We start from the raw sequence: 18,994 nt of genomic DNA, 5'->3' as shown, positions 1-18,994 counted from the left end.
TCATTTCATTGTTCTAGTATTTTACCGCCGACTAAAAAGTCAATATTTCATATTGTTCACACCGCCCACTTTTGATTATTATTCATTCTCTTGAATCTTGTTACTGAATTAAGTTGCATTCAATCTAGTCTGTTTTGCATCAATCGAAGTCATATTGGATTTGAGAAGGAAATCCACTCTCAGTAATTTAATCTGCATTCGCAACACGATTGCTACTAATTCTAAAAGTGGTAATCCACTAATTCAATAAAAGGTTGTATTCGCACCTCGAACCCATTCAACTAAATCTAAGTGGATTAGTGACACAAAATTATATCTCTACAGTCAGAGATATCACAACCATTAAAGCAGCATTAAAATCAATTATATACCAGCTCCGCATTTGCAAACATAAGACAACTAAGCTTTCGCCATTCGAATCACATTTTGGGCGCAAAGCAAATACACCGCTTAGCAATATAACTACAAAACCAATATTATCTGATTTAATTTATGAAAAAATTTTGAATCATTATTTAGATTAAGAAACGGTCACGCCTAACAAATTGTTGCCTGAAGAGCACTGGGGAAATGATCGCAGTGATGATGAAATAGAGCGTAACATGTGCAAGGCTACAAGAGATGCCACCACGCGTGAACGACTCGCTGCTGATAACGAGTCTCAATTTCTCCTCACTACTAAAGCACATCGAGCAATTCCACTAAAAGAACATGCCGTGCAGATCAACATCGCTCAAAGAAGCATCCTCACAAACGGTCCCAAAAGAATCTTGACGGGCTTTACGAGGTATTGGCCCCAGGATTTGTCGTTCAAAAAACGGACCAAAATACCTCAGTAATACGCGAGCCCGGAAAAGTAGAGGTAACAGTTCGCAATAGCGATATTGCAAAATTGGGTACCCGTGACGAACGCAAGACAAAATTCATGGAGCACCTGAATCGTTGAGGACCACGCATCCACAACAAAACAAGACAGGCTAAAATATTTAGCCACATCAAAGAGTCGACCCGTATTCAAAAAGGAGACCGTAAGATGAAACACCGTAAACGGGAAACGGGGAGCGGTGTATCATCCAATAAGTCAAATATTGCTCGTGCGATGCTTTTACGCGTGCCCAAAATACCAGAAAATTTCTCGCCGCAAGAATTACCCGCTATTCAAGAAACTGCTCCCGAACAGCAAATCAACTACTGAAGTGTTAATTGCTCCTCCTCCAACAAACAACCAATCAGAATTGGCCATCCCATTTACTTCGGCTCCAGCAGCAACCCTACAACAAGTTCAGCCAAGAGCTACAAAAAGGACCAGGAAAAGTCCAAAATATTATGGCTACGATAAGGATGATTCATCTGGCGAGTCAACAAACTCTTGTCCCCCAAATTTTGTTCAAACTCGAAGAAAGCGACGGGCAGGCGATGTTGAGTCAGTACAACCTTCTATAGTGGAAACAATTGTGGACACAGCATCGCGAGTTGAACCAATAGAAATTGAGTTCACCTCGCCTATCATAGGACAGATCCTCGCATCCGACCAGCGGATCACAATCCGTCAAATGAACTCATAATTGAAGAGGAAGATTTGTAAAAACTTTAAAAAGCCAAAACTCGATATATTATTATATATGACTAGCTATGATAACCAGTACATATATTGTTGATAACTATTTAACCGGCGAATAAGTATTAATTTTATCCATATTGTTATTAAAATTTTATTCTACGCAATTTTAATTCTCATTAAAGAGGGCGAAATGTCATACAACATTAATTAATTTAGTGCAGTAAATTTTTTATACGATGTACTTATTTTATTTTAGCGTACTTAATCCTGAAGGGCATGTGTAGAAGTCAAGTGTAGTTGATTGTTATTTCATGCACTAGTCTGTTATCCTAATGCCCGCATCGGGAAATTGTTGTTCATGTTTGTTGTGATTTCTGAGATATCATTTTACTGTCAGTATCACTCTTTTACTTTTTGCACTTCGCGAACTGTTGCAGAATTAACTTATTCTTCGCTAGTCGTCTTTACTAGTCAAGTAAGCTAGACAAGTATTTGTCAAGCGAATTCATTTATAAACTGTGCTAAGCGCACCCGCCGCGCAAGTTAGCAAAGTAGAAACATAATCGTAACTCACGACTCATGATCAAGTGCATAATTCTATTTGTGTACGACAGATACCGTAGGAGACTCTAATATCTTGTTGCGAATGATTTCTGCTCCTCCTATCTTGTTTTTCTCAATCACTCCCAATTCTCTCATTATTGACTGAAACGTTGAAGTTGTACTTTTTTGACAATAGGTTCAATTTCACTGTCATCGCTCATGGGCTCCTCGTTTTCATCATGATCTGTTTGAACATTTATTCTGGGTTCTGTCTGGACTGCTCCATCCTCTTTTTCACGTTTTTGCGGTTTTTGTAACATGTTTCTTTGAAGAGACAACTGCGTGGCTTTCTGTTTGTAGACAGGACTTTCGAAAATTTCACTTTTTGCCGTTGTGTTGACATGAAAATTTCTTGGGGAATTAAAATAAATTCTTTAGTACGCATTATCACTTCCTTGGATGAAGGTAACACGAGAGAGCAATGCCTTTTAAAAGAACCGTGTTTTTAGCAAAAATCGGCCTTTTATTTTTTAAATTTGTTTGATTAGATAAAAGTTCTTTAAATGAAATTTTATGGCCTTGTATCACTGTTTTCTTGACGTAAACGTTACCGTTGACAATATTAGGCAAACACTCGCATAGAAAGTTAACAAAACTAGTTGATGCCGACTTGATTAGTTCTTTTGATTTTATGTCCAATGTCTCTAACATTCGCCGCAGCATACAAAGGTCTTTCTCTCATTGCTCAAATTGGTTATAACAGCTTTAGCTGGGGGAAGATACAAAACGGATAGTCCTGGTGGAACAATATTGGAGCAGTTACATAGAACGTCCGATGTTTTTTGATTCAAATCGATCAGTAAATGACCAAAGGGTTGTTTGGCTGTTAGCTCGTAGCTGTCTTTTTTGTGTTATTCAGCTGTTGACAAATTAAACCGATCTGTTTAATGTCACGGGGTGATTTAAATGAAATGATTTCTGTTTTATTAAGATTAATAGTTCGTGGCAATTTACTTTGTTGAAATAAATTGTGTTTTACTTAAATTACACTAATGTTTTTGTGGCGTCTTGCTGTATCTAATTTTAAAAATACTTTGTCATTGAAAATTTCATCGCATGGATCGTCAAACACCAACAGACAGTTTTCGAGCTCCGATATCAAATCGAAGCTTGAAAATTTGGCAAACTGTTTATTTAATTTTGCTTCTATGCCTCTAGTGACTTAAATTTGGGTTGTTCATGTTGGTAGAAATAAAAAATTGGGAGGAACTTTCGGGAAAAAATGTTTTCGTGTAACATTCTGAAAATAAGCTCTGTTTTTTCCACAACATGACGGACCGCAAACGGCCATAAATAACCGGTCCGTTGTTGAAATGATTTTTTTTTATAATTTTGTGTTGGGAAGACCATATCCAACTGTATAAGAAAGAAGAAAAAACCAAAATGTAGACTCTTCACATTCAAGCTAAAAAAACACCAGGTTTACTAGAGAAACAATAATGAGAAAATGTATAATGAAAAATTGTGAAAAAAACAACTTCTGATTGTGGTATGCTTGAATTACAAAACCTCCATGATCGTCTTTTATTGTGATTATCATCAAACACTAAGTCAGTTATTGCCCCGCCCGTCTCTAACTGATCCTCTACTTTGCTCATTTAAAAATAAATATAAAAAAGGGGTAACTTTGTTTATTTCATCATATAAATTTCATAAGATACGAATTGTGAGTTTTGGTTATCATTGATAAAAGTAATGGTGTAGTTCGCATTCACTCTGTCAGTTTTGTCTCTGAAAACAATTCACTGTACGCTGTTCTTTTCAATTCGTTGTCTTATTTCAGGTGGAAGGCTCTTATCGGTCAGTGAAATCAGATTTGGTACTGCAAGCTTGGGCATAGGTAAAAGGGTTAGGTTCAGCTTTCGCATTTTCATCTCCAAAGACATGGTACGATTGAAAGTACTCCAAACACGAAAGATATATCTTGTAGGCTTCTATTTCAGCTCCCGTACAGACAATTGGCTGTTTCCTCAGTACAGTTTGGCCACAAATGTCAACTTTTTCCTCTTTGACAGATGTAACTGTCAATTGATTTTCATCCGCTATACAACTGTAAACCACTAAACTTGTGACAAGTTCACTTGAAGTAAAGACGGTGCTGCTTTGTCGGACCGTCGATTCATTCGTAAGCTAGAAGTAAAAAATTGTTGCTTTTTTCTTGCACAGTGTTTTTTTTCTTGGCGCTTAGGACAGCTTAAAACATGTAAAGTACAAATTGGTGTCTCGTTAAAAGTTTCAAGTTTTCAATTTTTGGACATTATAAAATCTTTAAACTGATAACGTCCTTTTTGAGACGTTTCTGGAGAGTTTCTGTTTTTTCTGTTCCCGTCGCATAAAAAGTTGCCAAGGGAAATCGAAGTGCTATGCTATCAAAAAGTTGTTGCAAATAACAATATGTATAATCTCCACTCTCCCAATTCAAACCATGGAGACATTTTGACACCCAACTGTATGATCGTCTCGCACTCAAAGAAAGTGTGTTGAATGAAGTTGTGGGAAAAAAATGACACAGTATCGCGATAAATTTCTGTCGAAACAGCTAGTTCTTTGATAATAAAACCAGACTTTTTATCTCGAAAGCATTCAAAATTGAGAACAACTGGTCGTGATTTCAACATTCCGGCAAACTGAATAAATTGCTTTTAAAATTTTTTACATAGAGACAGAAGGCAAGTCCTGTCACGTGAGCAAGGTACTCGTTTGTCACTGGACAAGGTAGGACATACGAATAGCCAAACCTTTTTCACTATTTTCAAAGACAAAACCTGAAGCGTCGTGAAGTATAGCATGCAACCTCAAAATTTTGTAAGACTTGAAATACTTGTCCAACGAATTGTCAATATCAGTCCACCATTTGGGTCTCATTTTCAAAGCAATATCCAAATCAAGGTCAGAATCCAAGTACTGACATGTTGCCAAAAAATGAAGAAACCTTTCACCGTATTAAGAATAATCCTTTTTCAATTCCTTGTCAATTTCGTGAATAGCTTTCAAATCAACCGTCGCTAGGGTTGTCATGACGGAAAAATGATTTTCAAGGCGGCCTTCCCCTTAATCCCTTTCCGTCTAGGATAAATCCGATGTTTAAGTATCGTAGGATAACCCCCCCCCCTCTCTTGAGACAGTATTTACTTACTACTGACCGTGCATACTCTGAATTTTGTCCTGATCAAACTTTCTAGACCGCAGGTGGTGCCCTGTTCGTTACAGCTCTGATCAGATCTTGCAGAGTTTTATGAATAGACTTGCGTTTTTTGCAGACAATTCAGCCAAGATTGTCTGACATACCCCTGGTGCCGGATCCAAGTCGGTCTGCTCAGAGCTGACTTGGGACACGCACCTCACGCTCGTTCATATTTTGTCTTTTGTTCTAAGTAATAATCAAATTTTTGTTTTTCAGAAAATAGCAATACAGACGAATCAAAAAGCCAATATGATATTGCTTACACGAGTACGATCGCAGAATCGCATAAGCAATATATTATTTGTTACTCTTTTTTCTTCAGTGGTAACTTTTTTTGACGCGTTGCAAAGCATTAGGGATCATTGAATTGATAGATTGAACAAAATCTGAACTGAATATTTTAATTCAAATAATTTCACAATTAATAAAAGTCAATAAAATGTTCGAATTAGTTCTATATAGCACGCAGAATTTTGAATAAAATTACTAAATTTACAAAGTTATAAACGTGCATATTTTTTCTTCCGTTCTTTGCAAAATCGATCCATAACCTGCCTTTCGACCTCTTGAAACAAAATGTTCATGTCGGCTAATCGACCCTGTTGCTCATCGATACTTTTGAGCGCGTAGCCGACTGTTTCACTCACGTCGAGATTAGACTCCATATTAGCTAGCACTCTATTAGCGCATTGAGTTTCGAAGTATCCGATAACCTTGCGCTCATTTAGCCGACGAAGTTCGTTGTGACTTAGTTCACGTCTGATCTGCTCACAAGTTTCGGTACATAAAATTTTGGTCGAAAGAAGTCTAATTAGTTTGAAAAGAAGCTCGAAGAAGAGAAACGGAACTGGAATTGTAGTTTTGGAAGTATATTCTCTAGTCAACATTAGAAATTCGTTTTTGAATTCAACGTCGGAACTGAAACAGAAAATTTAGTATTAATTCATACTTTCATTGAAATTGAAATAAGAGAATAATTTGTGCTTAAAAGTTCAACAAACTTGAGCACGAAAGCCGAAAACTTCACTTAATTTTTGACCAGAAAACTTTTTGACCAATAGCGAGTTTGAAAGACAAACCTTAGGCCAAATTTTAAAAGCAAGTTTCAGGTGAAATTAAATTGTTTTGCGGAAAACAGTGACAAAATATTGATTATAATTATAAGCTAAAAGTGCTATTTTTAGAATGGTTTTTTAGAAATGTGGCTTATTTTGACGTTTAAAATGTCATCTGGCAGCAAGAACAATTTGGGTTCCTTAAATTGGGCTTTTTGATTAGTTTTTTAACTTGGGTTTTTTTAACGGGGTTCTTCTTTCAATTGGGGTATTTCAATTGGGTTCTACAAATTGGATTCTATAAATTGGGTTTTCTAAATTGCCCTGATCTAACCTCCCCTCTCAACCAAACCCTCCCCCCCCCCCCCCCCCCCCCTCCCCCTTCCTCCCCCCTCCCCCTCTCCCCTCCACCCTTCCTCCCCCCCAAAAAATTAAAACTCACCGTGCAATAACTTTCTGGAATATTTCACTGAAGATGGCGACTAGCAGATTAAGCATGAGAGCATTGCCAAGTAGGAAGTAAACAACGTAAACAAGGGAATAGAATGTGATGAACTGGTTATCCATGGATTGTGAACTGATGCTCCTTAGGAAGTTTTCCCCAGTGAACATGAAGAAGGGTCGAAGCCATAGCCATTGGATCTCCCCACTGTAGGGGTCAGAGTAGCCGTAAGTGTCCATGAGGCTCTAAAACCAGATCAGAAGTTAAACCGCGATTAGATTGTAAACATCATTAACAGAAAACAACAAAAAAATGCCAATGAAAATTCCAGATATGGCTTTGGATAATTTTCGTTACATTATTTTGATGATGTTATCGAAGAAAACAACACAAAGATTTGAGCAAAAAAAGTTTAAGTAGGATAGTTTTGAAGCGGAAGAAAGCTATGCATAAAGCTATGCAAATTTGAAAGAATTTAAAAAAATGTTCAAACAGCGGAGCTTTAAAATGCCAAAAAGAAAAAAAAACGGTTCAATATATTTGATAGTTTTGGAGATACATCTACCGAGAAAAATAACTGGTAAAACGCATAAGGACTTACATTATCAAATTGCAAATTTTTCAATATTATCATATTTTGAATAGTAAAATATACCTTCCAAAAACTTTAATTTAAAAGTACTTATTCGAAACTAAAAATAACAAATTCAGAACAACCTCAAGAAACGGTTACATTAGATCACAGCTATATAGCAGTGCTTGCTTGTTAATTGACATTTAACCAACTTCCAAAACTATAAACCAAAATTTTCAACCAAATTTGTATAAAATATAAGATATTGTCTCTCTTTTATGATCTTGTAAGGTTTGAACTATTGGATAAAATCTTACAACACTGATTCATCAGGTTCATTAGTGGTCAGTAGAGACTCCCAAATCGGGCATACTTAACCGATTTGTGCAAGTGGATTTTATACGAATTCTTAATACATTAACTCTATGGAAAACACTTATGTTCGCCATATTGGCTTGGATTGAAACATTTTGATAGGATTAAGACAGTCCTATCCACAAACGCGTTTTGATGAATACGCTGACTGATTAGTGTGAAAGGCAAAGGTAATTAGATTTGACGATTTGAGTAATTAGATTTTGTGATTTGCGTAAATCAGAGTTAATCGCCCCTGATTATATAAATTAATCTCAATTATCCGAGAGGGGATATTTGTGCCTTTAATAATCAATTAAACAAATAAGTGAGTTAGAAAAAATTATGGAATTAAAGAACGTAAAATTGTTCCTTCGTGCTTTGTAAAATCCAGTGGCAAAAAACTGTTAGTGTAGGCCATTTTGCATTGCCAGTTTTGTCCAGGGAACCGCTCTAGAAACTCTTTGTGAACAACATTGACGGATTAGTGCAAGTGTAGCTCACGTTTCTGTAAATGAAATGAACTGGTCTAAAATAAGGGAGAATTTGAACCAAATTAAGAGGCCTGTTTCGACCAGTAATATCTGCATTGCTGAATCGACACTGGGGTATATGATATCCTTTAAAATTTGTAGCAGCAATCCGTTCAAACTATTCAGGTCGATGTCTCGCTTAAAATCATTTCAGTCATCATCAGACCGTTCCAGAAGATAAAGAAGTATTATCAGACGTAAAATGTTTAGAAATTTCTTGAAATTGCTGGTGGTTTCATGGCTGCGTTCAAATTCTCGTATGATCAGATTAGTGCTTGCTCTTTTTTAATCCGTTATTCGCTACCTCATAACTATTACCTCATAAATTTTTCTCCCTTTTTGGCATTTTCTGGTTGATGCGTTTTCGCTTTGTTCGAGAATAAATTTTAGCACATCTCAACTAGATTTATGTGGTCTGTCCGCAAGTAAAACTGAACGAGAATCAATTTTAATTCGGTGTTGGCTGCCTCATAACAATTCCTCGTCTTTGCGCCAGTGTTTTCTAGTTGGCGCGTTTTGATTGTGTTCGCAAAATAAAATTTAGCACATTGCAAATGGTTAAAATCAACTAACTTTTTTGTATGTCCATAAGTAATAGTGAAAGAGAACCCCGACCTGGGTAACCTACCTGAATAAATATCCCAGCAGCCACACTGATAGTGGTGAATATGAGCATGAACCCAAGAGCCTCTCTCATCATATTACGTAACAGAATCCACAGGGGACCCAGTCTACGACTGCACCTGTAGAAGGATATCAGCCTCATCCAGGCTAGGAACCCACTGACTGCGTAGAAGGCTGGACCGTAGCCCAGAGCTAAGGAAGGGTTCTGAAAAAAAAATTTTAAATTTGAAAAAAAAATCATAAAGAATTCCAGAGAATGTTGGCATTATACTTCCTAAGAAGTAACTTTATGCTTTGTTGGTGGTGGTGGTGGTGGTGGTGGTGGTGGTGGGGGGGGGGGGGGAAGCAGCGTAAAGGTACAAACACTCTTTCGTTGAAAAGTTTCCATTCATTCAAACACTTTTTGCAATGTAAACATCAGCCCACGTATTAGCATAAACATACAGATCAACGTAATCAGTATTGGGGATAGTAACCTCTAATAACATATTAGCATTGGTAACAAATATCTTACTTGCAAGAATCTTACTTGCAAACCATCATATCTTACTTGCACCAGCTGGGTCCTAATATTCGAACTTGGGCGTCTCATATAACCCAATTTGGAGTTTTTTCTTGTTGCCCAATTCCTCATCTCTCTAGCTAAATTTACTATTGAACAAGTACAGCTGCTTGTCAAGCTATGCCAAGCTCATCTTGAGCGAAATTTTAATTTCAATTTGGTTGGTCTCTCAAACTTGTCTAACATTTTTGCGAAAAAAAAAATTTTGCAGAAAATCTGGACAGTTCAGCTTAAAATGACGTCATAGTTTGTTTTCGAAAGTTGAATCTGAGTTTGATAATTAAATGTAAATAATACCCTTATATTAAAAAAAAAATAATGCAAAAATAATAAACAGTGAGGTTGACTACTAGCCCTGAAACACATAATTTTGAGAGAGAAAGCGAAACATCCGCAGAGAGATGAAACAGCTTGTATGTAGCTCCATTCACATCTGAGCCAGTAGCGAAGTTTCACCGAAAACGGGCCTGAAACGAAAGCAGAAACGTTTTCGAAGAAAAAAATTTTAAACCTCATTTAATTTATTTTAATTATATCTATTTAGATTAATAAGCAAAATGCACTTTGCGATGTTACAACGCATGAACTCTGGGGTCTTTTTTTTCTGTGCAGTTAATCATGGAATCAAAAAAGCCTTGCCAAAAAATTTGCAGACGGAAACCAACAACTTGATTGTATTGTAATGTTAAAACGCGAAAAACGTGAGCCTTTCAGAATAACTCAGGACCAAAAAATTGAGCTTTAATTGTCTATAAGAACGTGCTTACAAAATTTTGCTTCTTTCATCAAATTTCTATCTGATTCTTAATTAGTTTTAATAAATTTTTCTTTTCTTTTCATATTTTTAAACTTAACTGAAAATCAATCATCAATTTTGAGAACAATTTTTGCAAAAATTGGTTCCATACAGCCAATACAGCGATTTAAATTAGTAATGCTTTGCTGCCATTTTTTGCATTTGCCAACAAAATAATTTCACCTTTTTTCAATGTTTTAACCAATGAGCACTTTACACTTTAGTTGAAAATAAAACAATATCTTGCGAGATTTTTTATAAATTTAGAAGAAGTATTGCACGATGATAAACCATATGTTTTTCAGCTTTTTTGTACTTCTAACTCTTTTGAAAAGTTTCTGTGGTTGTTTGGAATTATTATTTTAGTAAATGCAACCACAAAATTCATAACTATTGTTTTCCCTCCAGAAGCAACTAAAAACTTGCAGCAAAAATTAATGCATAGTGCCAACTATGTAAAAGTAGCACGTGCATGCGGGGCCGGATTTGTAAAAATTTTTATGTCAATTCTATCCAATTATTATATGAAAAATCTTTAAACTAATATTGTGCAATTTAATGGCCAACAGTAAGCTCAGCAGAAATTTAAATTCTCTTCCAAAAACGGCCGTAAATTTTATAATCTGTTAGATGCTTTTAAATACGAACAACAAACATTTTCAGGTGTCTAGAAGTGTAATCATCAATATTAAGATCTCTTAAAATACTAGTCAAAATAATACAAGGGTACGAATTATAAATCTCATTTTTCTACACTTCTTTTGATCAGAACACTGGAAAAGAAAGTAGCATCTGTTCGGGAAACCTTTCTCTGTCAGCAACGAAATTTTGTTGGAGAACTTGATTGGCTGTTTTTTCTACGAAACGACAGCATCATGTCAACCACTAAGATCTAAAACTTATCATTTCTTATCATTCAACCAATTTTTAAATTAGTATGTAAGTACATTATTGTGTGAGTAACTGTTTCTACAGTTTTTAAATAATAACTTTTTAATTTTTAACTTAAATAGTTGACCAGTGAGTACAAAATTTGAAAGTTGTAGGATGGAACCCAATTTTAGATCATTTTTTATTTGTTTTTTGTCAAAAATGAAGAAAATAAATTGGCCAAAAAAAACTGCGTATTCAGTTCTCTTCTGAGTTAAAAATGGAGTTGGTCAAAATAACACTTGATCTTGTTTTGGCGCCAGAACAGTCCAAATTTGTCGTGAACAACAGTAATCTTTTATCAAACACTGGATCAAACAATTCAAAGAACTGCCTTCAACAATCTGAAAATTTTTCAAATATTTCACAAAAATATTGAGGATGAGCATCGGATCTTGATTTGAGTTCTGCAATTTTTTACCGGGAAAAAATAAAATATATATGGGGGCTAATTTTTTTTGCCCAAATTTTGTACCTAAAAACGAAACTTCAATCTTTTCTTTCCCGTATATTGCAAACATAGATAATCATTTAAAATTGGTGCTTCGGGTACCAGAGCTTCATTCCAATTTCTAGTCATATTACATGTAGTAATTTTTTACAACTTCACTTGAGTCATGAAAATATTGTTATGACAGAATTCAGAAAAAGTGTAAAAATAAAAATGAAAGTTGATAAAAAAAACTCTTTGTTTAGATGTAACCTGAAGAGTATTATATTTTTGGTGTTCTAAACTAAAAATTAGAGCAAAACGTCATTAAAATTGTACGATTCATTTTCAAGTAATCAAGCAAGCAAAATCTCTTTCTAATTAGATCATAGCTGCAGCAATATTCTTCTTGCGGGTGAAGGCTGTTTTCACAAACGTTAGAATATAATTAGCGAAATTACTTACAACCTCTTTCCAGACTTGTCTAAACATTATGTGAGCAAATGGAAACTGCTTAAGTTTCATAAACATACTCACCTCCTAAAAATTTCTTAAACTGACTTCTTAAGCAAACATTATTTGAAACAAAACTGCCAGCTGAATTGCAGCAAAAGTTAACGGCCTCATGTTTCTTTTCTATCTTCTTTTAAAACGCATTCGGCTTTTTGCGGCTAAAAATGTTCAATTTGCTTCAAATTATTACTATAGTTTGTCAGCATAGTTTACCGCCTAAGATTCGGTGGTTTTCGTTGTTATTTTTAACAAGAAGGCTCGGTAATGTGCGATCGCACATCGCACATAAGGTTCCGACCCCGCTAATCCACAATTTCTTTTGTTTTTAATCAAAACTCTTAAAGTTATGTTATAGCATTTGCATAACTTGTCGACGAAATCATATTATTGGCCAATTGAATACAATTCTGCGAAAATCTGTGACTGTAAATAAGGTAGTTTTTGGAGTTTAGTGGCAAAGGAGTTATTCTAATCAACTCTGCAGAAGCAAAATTGTTGAGATAAGGTTTGGCTAAGAGAGCAGTATTACATTTCGATGAAAATTGAGAAAAGGAGGAAATCTGTTATTTTCATTTAACTTCCTTGTTTTTTTTTCAATTTATCGATATGTCAATTTGTGATGTTCCATCATGTTATCACAAATTCACCGTAGAGGTATAGAATTGGTTGAAATCAAGAGTCCGATTAGTTCATTGCACATACAAACATCAAATTGAGATGATAAATGCCTTTGAGAAAACTGATTAACAAGAAGGACTTGCAATTCTAGTTCATGAGCTCGAATCGCTACGGGTTCTCGATACAGACAAAAATTCTCTGTGAATTCAAGCAGTGTCAGGCAATTTATGCTATCAATTGATTTGAAGCCACCCGTGTTGCTCACCATAATTGTTTCTTAGCACTCAGAGAGCAGTCATATATGATTCTTAGTAATAATACAAAGACTTATATGACAAGTCTTATATGACAAGACTTATATGACAAGTTATCAAACCAACAAGTCCTACCACACTTTAAGCCATAAGTGAACCAACGACCAGACGACGCCCTTATTAACAAAAAGCATCTTAGTAATCACACTAAGTCATATATGGTCTTATGGAATCTTGACATCCATACTAAGATTTAAAAAAAAATCAAGGCCACATAAAAGAGAAAAAAGCAAAATATAACATTTCTGAAGCCAAAAACTAATCGAATCAAAAAATAATATAAAACTGAATCTTAAACAAAAGTCACCATTAATATTGTTATCAGAGGTCAAATTGTGTAGAAAAGCTATTTTATAACCTTTTAAAAGCTCCAAGAGAAACCTTTGTACTAAGGTTTTTCTGCTATTGAAGGTCCCTAAAACGGATTGAAACCTTCCTAAAACAATTTTTGCAGTGTCATTTTTTACTCCTTAATAAAAATGTTATACCACGTCAGAATTGTTACCAATGTGCTGTATAGATAATGTTAACGTGTGGGCGGCCTCTAATTACTACCTATATTAAGATTTTGGCCAGAAAAAGATTTAAAGTTAAACCAATAGAAATCAGCTACAAACCAATCAAAATTTTTACTACTTATTTATAAGAACACCAACATTCATCATATATCTTAAAAATCATACTAAGATCATTGACAATTTCATAGCAAACATACTAAGATTATATATGATTTCTTAAATATCATACTAAGACCATTAATGATTTCTTAGTACTCACTGAAAAGTCATATGTGCTTAATCGACGTTTAACCGAACGGCATTGTTTATGGTTCTTTGTTTTAATACTACGATCGTTTATGATTTCTTAAAAATCATACAAAGCCGTATATAAAAAAAATGGAAATCTTATTAAGATCATTCTAAGATATGGTCTATGATATGTGATGTATCATATGTGATCTCAATATGATTACTAAGAAATGGGAAATCGGGCAAACGAAATAGAAGACTTGGGTTTTTTTAGTTCGTGTTATGGAATCTAAGCAAAAAACTGCTGTGAAAATGAAAAATTTCTCGATTCGAACATGAGGCTTTTACTTGTTAACTATTACAACAACTGGTTTCAAAGACGTCTATCTTAATCATCTGTTGAAAGACCAAATTTTGCGCTCTCTTTTTGTTTTTCTTCAAGTCTTCAGCTCCCCAATTAAGTTTATTTCGGAACAAGTAGAGCACTTTGTCAAACTAAATCAACCTTCTCTTAAGCGACGTTAGTGAAAATGAAATAGCAGACATAGCAAAATGTACACTTTCAAAGAGGGAGTAAGATATATAAACTTCCAGAGATATAGACTTTCTGATGGGCTAAGACTTGCTTTATCTAATATATGCTGTGCCAGTTAACTCAATCATTCCTGAAAATCACGCCAAGCCAATAAGAAATAAGAATATACTTTATCTGCGTGTTATTCCTGTGTTCGGTTGTGATAGAATCATAGCATGTCCCGCGGGACGTTGAGGGCTACCAAATCCGAGGGCGAGAAAGCTCATAATGTTTCAATCCTGAAAATTTCTCAGCCAATCATATTGATTAAAAATTCGATATTTTTGATCGCCTTCCGTTTGACAGGACACCCTCTTGTGTACAATTTACAAAATTCAATCTCTCAATCCTGAACCAATTCGAGGTGTAGACCATGTTAGGGTTCTAAGCAGCCGCAACTACCGTGAAAATGGACCAGTGCTGGATTCGAACCAGCATCTCTTACTTGCAATCCTAGTATGCTAGCCATTAAACAAACTCTGTCTAAAGCTATAGAAATTGGGCATCTTTTATAACCCAGTCTCTCGTTCTTTCTTGTTCCTCGAGGCTTTATTTCTCTAGCCAAGTACACGTTGAACAAAAAGAGCTTCTTGTCAATCTATATCAATCTTATCTTATGCACAATTTACATCAGGTTGTTTTCTCTCAACATTCTAACTGGCTTTATGAGTTCAGATCAAAATTGGTTTGTCGTATCATTACAGGAGACTGACATTTGGGTAGCCGTATTTCAGTAAAGCTCACTATTTTTGATGTTAAACAAGATCGCAAAATTATTTCACGCGACCAAACGAGGTTTATTTAAATGCTGCCTATTACCAAATCAACCTCTCTTTTCAGTTTCTCAATGAGGCCGAAATTGCATTTTTAAATAGAGAGTTTAAATGTCAAAAAAACTCAATATGCTTCAAAATAATTTTTTAATTAAGTCATGCAGCTTGCAAGGTGCATGGCCAGCATGTTGCAAGCAACTATTGCACTAGAAATTTGGTTTAGAAAAAAGGGTAGTTAATAATGTAATTAACTTACCTTTAAATTGGAACAGCAGAACGATGGCTTCAAGAAGGTAACAAGAATTGAATAAAAATATGCCCAGCTCGAAAGGCGAACAAGGGCAATCTTTAACATCACGGGTTAAAAACATGGAATAAACGCCGACGAATAATATAAAACATACAAAATGCAGCAAAAATTTGACAACCGGGGTCGTATAGAAAATATACAAGCACTTAATTGTGGATAAACTAAAATGTTCAAAACTGCTTCGGGACTTTATAAGTTTGTCATTATCGTTATTAACTGGCGTAAAACTATTTATACCGCTAATTTCAAATAATGCTGAATTTTCTTGGTCTAAAATACTTTGAGCGATATCATTACATTCCGAAACTCCAGCACTGCTTTTTGATAAAGTTGATACTATATCAAAACTTTCATAAATTTCGGTTTTTTTGGTGTTTGTCGATTTTTCCCAGAACGATTTTAGTTCAAGTTGGGCTTTCAAAACGTCCGATTTTGCAATAAATGGTACAAAAGTAGCTAAGAGTAACTTTGCGTAGGAATATTTCAAACTTGATTTCCAAGTGTCTTCAACGCAAATTTGAACAGCAACGTGTGAAATGAATTGTTTCGCTTGAGTGTATAAAGCGATCTCGAAAATTGAGGTTCCGATTAAAGTCGAAGTTTTGTGGACGATCAGTTCTTTCGTGAAACGTTCGTTCAGCTCCCAAACTAAAAATATAGAAAAGAAGATTGACATATGATTGAAATTTTTACCGCTAATTTCAATTAAAGTGATATGTTCTTGATTTAAGATTCTTTTGAGCAACATCGCTTAAGCAAATTCTTAATTTGGCATAATTTGGCATAATTTTTTTTCAAATGTTCAACAAAATACCTGGTCTGCAAAATAGTGGTTGCCTTTGATGAAGGGGGGGGGGGTTGGGTTGTTGAGGGGAATTGGTATGGTGTTTGTGGGTCTGTTGAATAGTTTGTGGAAGGAATGGGGGGGGGGGTTGTAATGGTTAATGCAGGATAAATCACTACACTGTTTATTAATTGCTTACTATGAATTTAGCGTTTCTTAAAGTTGTCTTCAATTAAAACCAAATTGATTATTATTGGTTATTATTTATTACCTTCATTTAGGAGGTCAATTGCAAACTGCTCATAAATCTCCTGCATTTTGGTGAACTGCTGCAATGTTGCAGTCTCGCTTGCAGGAATCAAATCTTTGCAGGAGTTGCAAAGTGCGACTGCAATTAGTGCCAGGGATAGCTGGTCCTGACTCAACTTCCACAGGAATTTGGACAGGTTAAGTCGGTTGTTGAAAACTGCCCACCAGAATAACTCAATCGCTGAATCTGAAACAAACGTCGTAGAATGAATCATCAATTTGATCTACATTGCATTGCAAAAAAACACATGCTCGAGTATATATACTCCGCAAATCACTGTTTTACGCATGTAATTTACACACATGTATTAAGTAATGGTTAAGTGACTCTGCTTGAAGTCACTGAGAACTTCTGGCGTTTATTGAGAACCGCGAAGTGGTTCGAGATATTAGGTCAGAATTTCGAAGTGACTTCTGCAGAGTCACGTAACCATGCTTAAAACACCAAACGCGCACGTTTTTAAATGACGAAAGTCAACGGAATTCAACTTCTGGCTAAGTAGCGACTTTTGGCATTTTGACTTCTGGCACTGTAGACTTTCGGCATTTTAAAATGTGTACGTGAGTGTTTTAAGATCAAAAAAGTAAGCGAGCACGAAAAAGTGCGATAAGCTCAAATTTTGGTATATACGTTGCTAGTTTCGCATTTTACAGTTTGCCAAAACTAGCGACAAGTTTAATTGACTATAATCCTCTGATCAGGGGTAGTAGTCCTTTGATCATTCGGGGATTAGTCTTCGATGTGCGCAGTGCTATTGTCGGTATTGTAGTGTCGGCAATTAGCGCCAAAAGAAACGGAAATTTGGTTGGTGATTTTTGCATTCTCACTGATTTTTAGTAAATTTGACAAAATACGAAAAAACAACAAAATGTACTCTCTGCCCCCTACCCATTTGTAACTCCACCAGGTAAAAATGTCGCCGATGACGACTGACAATTTTACATGCTGTTCAGTTCGAAAACTGGCAACAAATTCCTAACTTTCTGCGGATCTAAAGAATTGAAATTCAATATATTCAGATTACGTTCAGATTTCTACTCCGAATTTTACCATGAAATGTCCGATAAGTACTATGATCAGAACTCGGGTCATAGAAAAATCAGAATCATATTTTTCTGATTCAGTACTGAATTATTATAACGCCGAGGTCGGGGCCCAAAATTCCGAATTATAAGTTGTTATGTAGCCCAATTCGATATAAATTTTGAAGGAAAAATTGATATCTTGCAGACATTTTGCATTTTTGCTCCCATTTAGCTCCATTCTTTTGATTCCTTTTGGTTCAAAAGCTTTCACTTCTTACTTGCCGCTCACAAAACAAAGTAAAAAAATATTTTTTCGAAATCTGAAGTCAAAAGTTTCTGTTGTTTAAAAAATTGCCCAATATCTGCGCTTCTTAAAAAATTTGAATCATTTCTGTATATTTTTGCCAACTGCACCAAAAAAAATTTGTTGGAAAAATATATCATTTTGTTTGTTATTTTCAATCACTTCTGCAAACATTATTCAATGCATTCTTAGGTTTTTCTAATTTTGTTTTCTCTCATTTTATAAAATCCAAAAATAGCGTCAGTAACTTTCATTAGTTGTCAACTATTATTGCGCAAAATACATAGAGTTGCTACAATATTGATTTTAAATAATCGCAATATTGAACAGAAATTTGAAACGTCCTCCAACTTCTGTACGCTGAAATATGTTTAAAAAAATTTGCAAGAGTTCTTTTGCACGATTTGACCGTCACTCTACCACTTGAAGTTGACAATGGTGTTTTCTCACACATCAGAAAAAAATAAACAAAAACAACACTGTTTAACAAGAAAAACAAAGAACGATTTTCTAAGGAAAAAAATTATGAAAACGATGAAAAAACCGACAAAAGGAAGCAACGAGAACGTTCATATTGACGAATTTTGACAAAACTACCGCATTTTTAAAAGGTAATAACCGAAACAATAATCTCAAGTAATTAAGATAACGATGACATTGTGCTGATTTCATAATACTAAACCTCAAAGAAAACTTTTCAATGTCTTTGAATTATTATTCAAAATCAATTATTTACCGTGACTTGATCTACTGCAACTTGCCGCGAGCGCTTGAACCGAGAAATGCTCGTAGGCACATGAACTGCGAAATATAACTTCGTAAACATACGAAAGTTCAAAGTGAAACTGGTCCGATTTCTTCTTGCGCGTGAACAACTTCTGGAGATAGGGTTCTTTCACGACACTTTCTCCGTATAAAATGTAAAGTTCATCTGGGTTCACGTGTTTGCAGAGGTCAAGGTCAAGTGCGAGAAAGAGTTCTATAAATTCGGTTTGGTCTTCTAGAATTGCCATTCTGCATAAAGATCTGATGTTGTGCCGCACGTTTATGTCACCTGAAACAGAAAGGGGGA

At 35.2% G+C, this 18,994-nt stretch overlaps 1 protein-coding gene across 1 annotated transcript in view; it reads right to left on the bottom strand.

Moving 5' to 3' along the window:
- Positions 1–5,740: 5,740 nt before the first annotated feature.
- Positions 5,741–18,994, bottom strand: part of LOC142353900 (transient receptor potential cation channel subfamily M member-like 2) — a 67,647-nt gene continuing 54,393 nt past the window's right edge. The window contains 7 exon segments of the mRNA XM_075406129.1: positions 5,741–6,266; positions 6,846–7,090; positions 8,935–9,135; positions 9,847–9,959; positions 15,446–16,147; positions 16,555–16,779; positions 18,659–18,976. Coding sequence (XP_075262244.1) covers positions 5,849–6,266; positions 6,846–7,090; positions 8,935–9,135; positions 9,847–9,959; positions 15,446–16,147; positions 16,555–16,779; positions 18,659–18,976 — 2,222 coding nt within the window. The 3' untranslated portion in view covers positions 5,741–5,848.

Source organism: Convolutriloba macropyga, chromosome 15 (genome assembly GCF_964194025.1).
Source record: "Convolutriloba macropyga chromosome 15, txConMacr16.3, whole genome shotgun sequence".
Taxonomy (NCBI): domain Eukaryota; kingdom Metazoa; phylum Xenacoelomorpha; order Acoela; family Convolutidae; genus Convolutriloba; species Convolutriloba macropyga.
The sequence above is the reverse complement of the archived record's forward strand: the minus strand, read 5'-3'. Positions and strand labels throughout refer to the sequence as shown.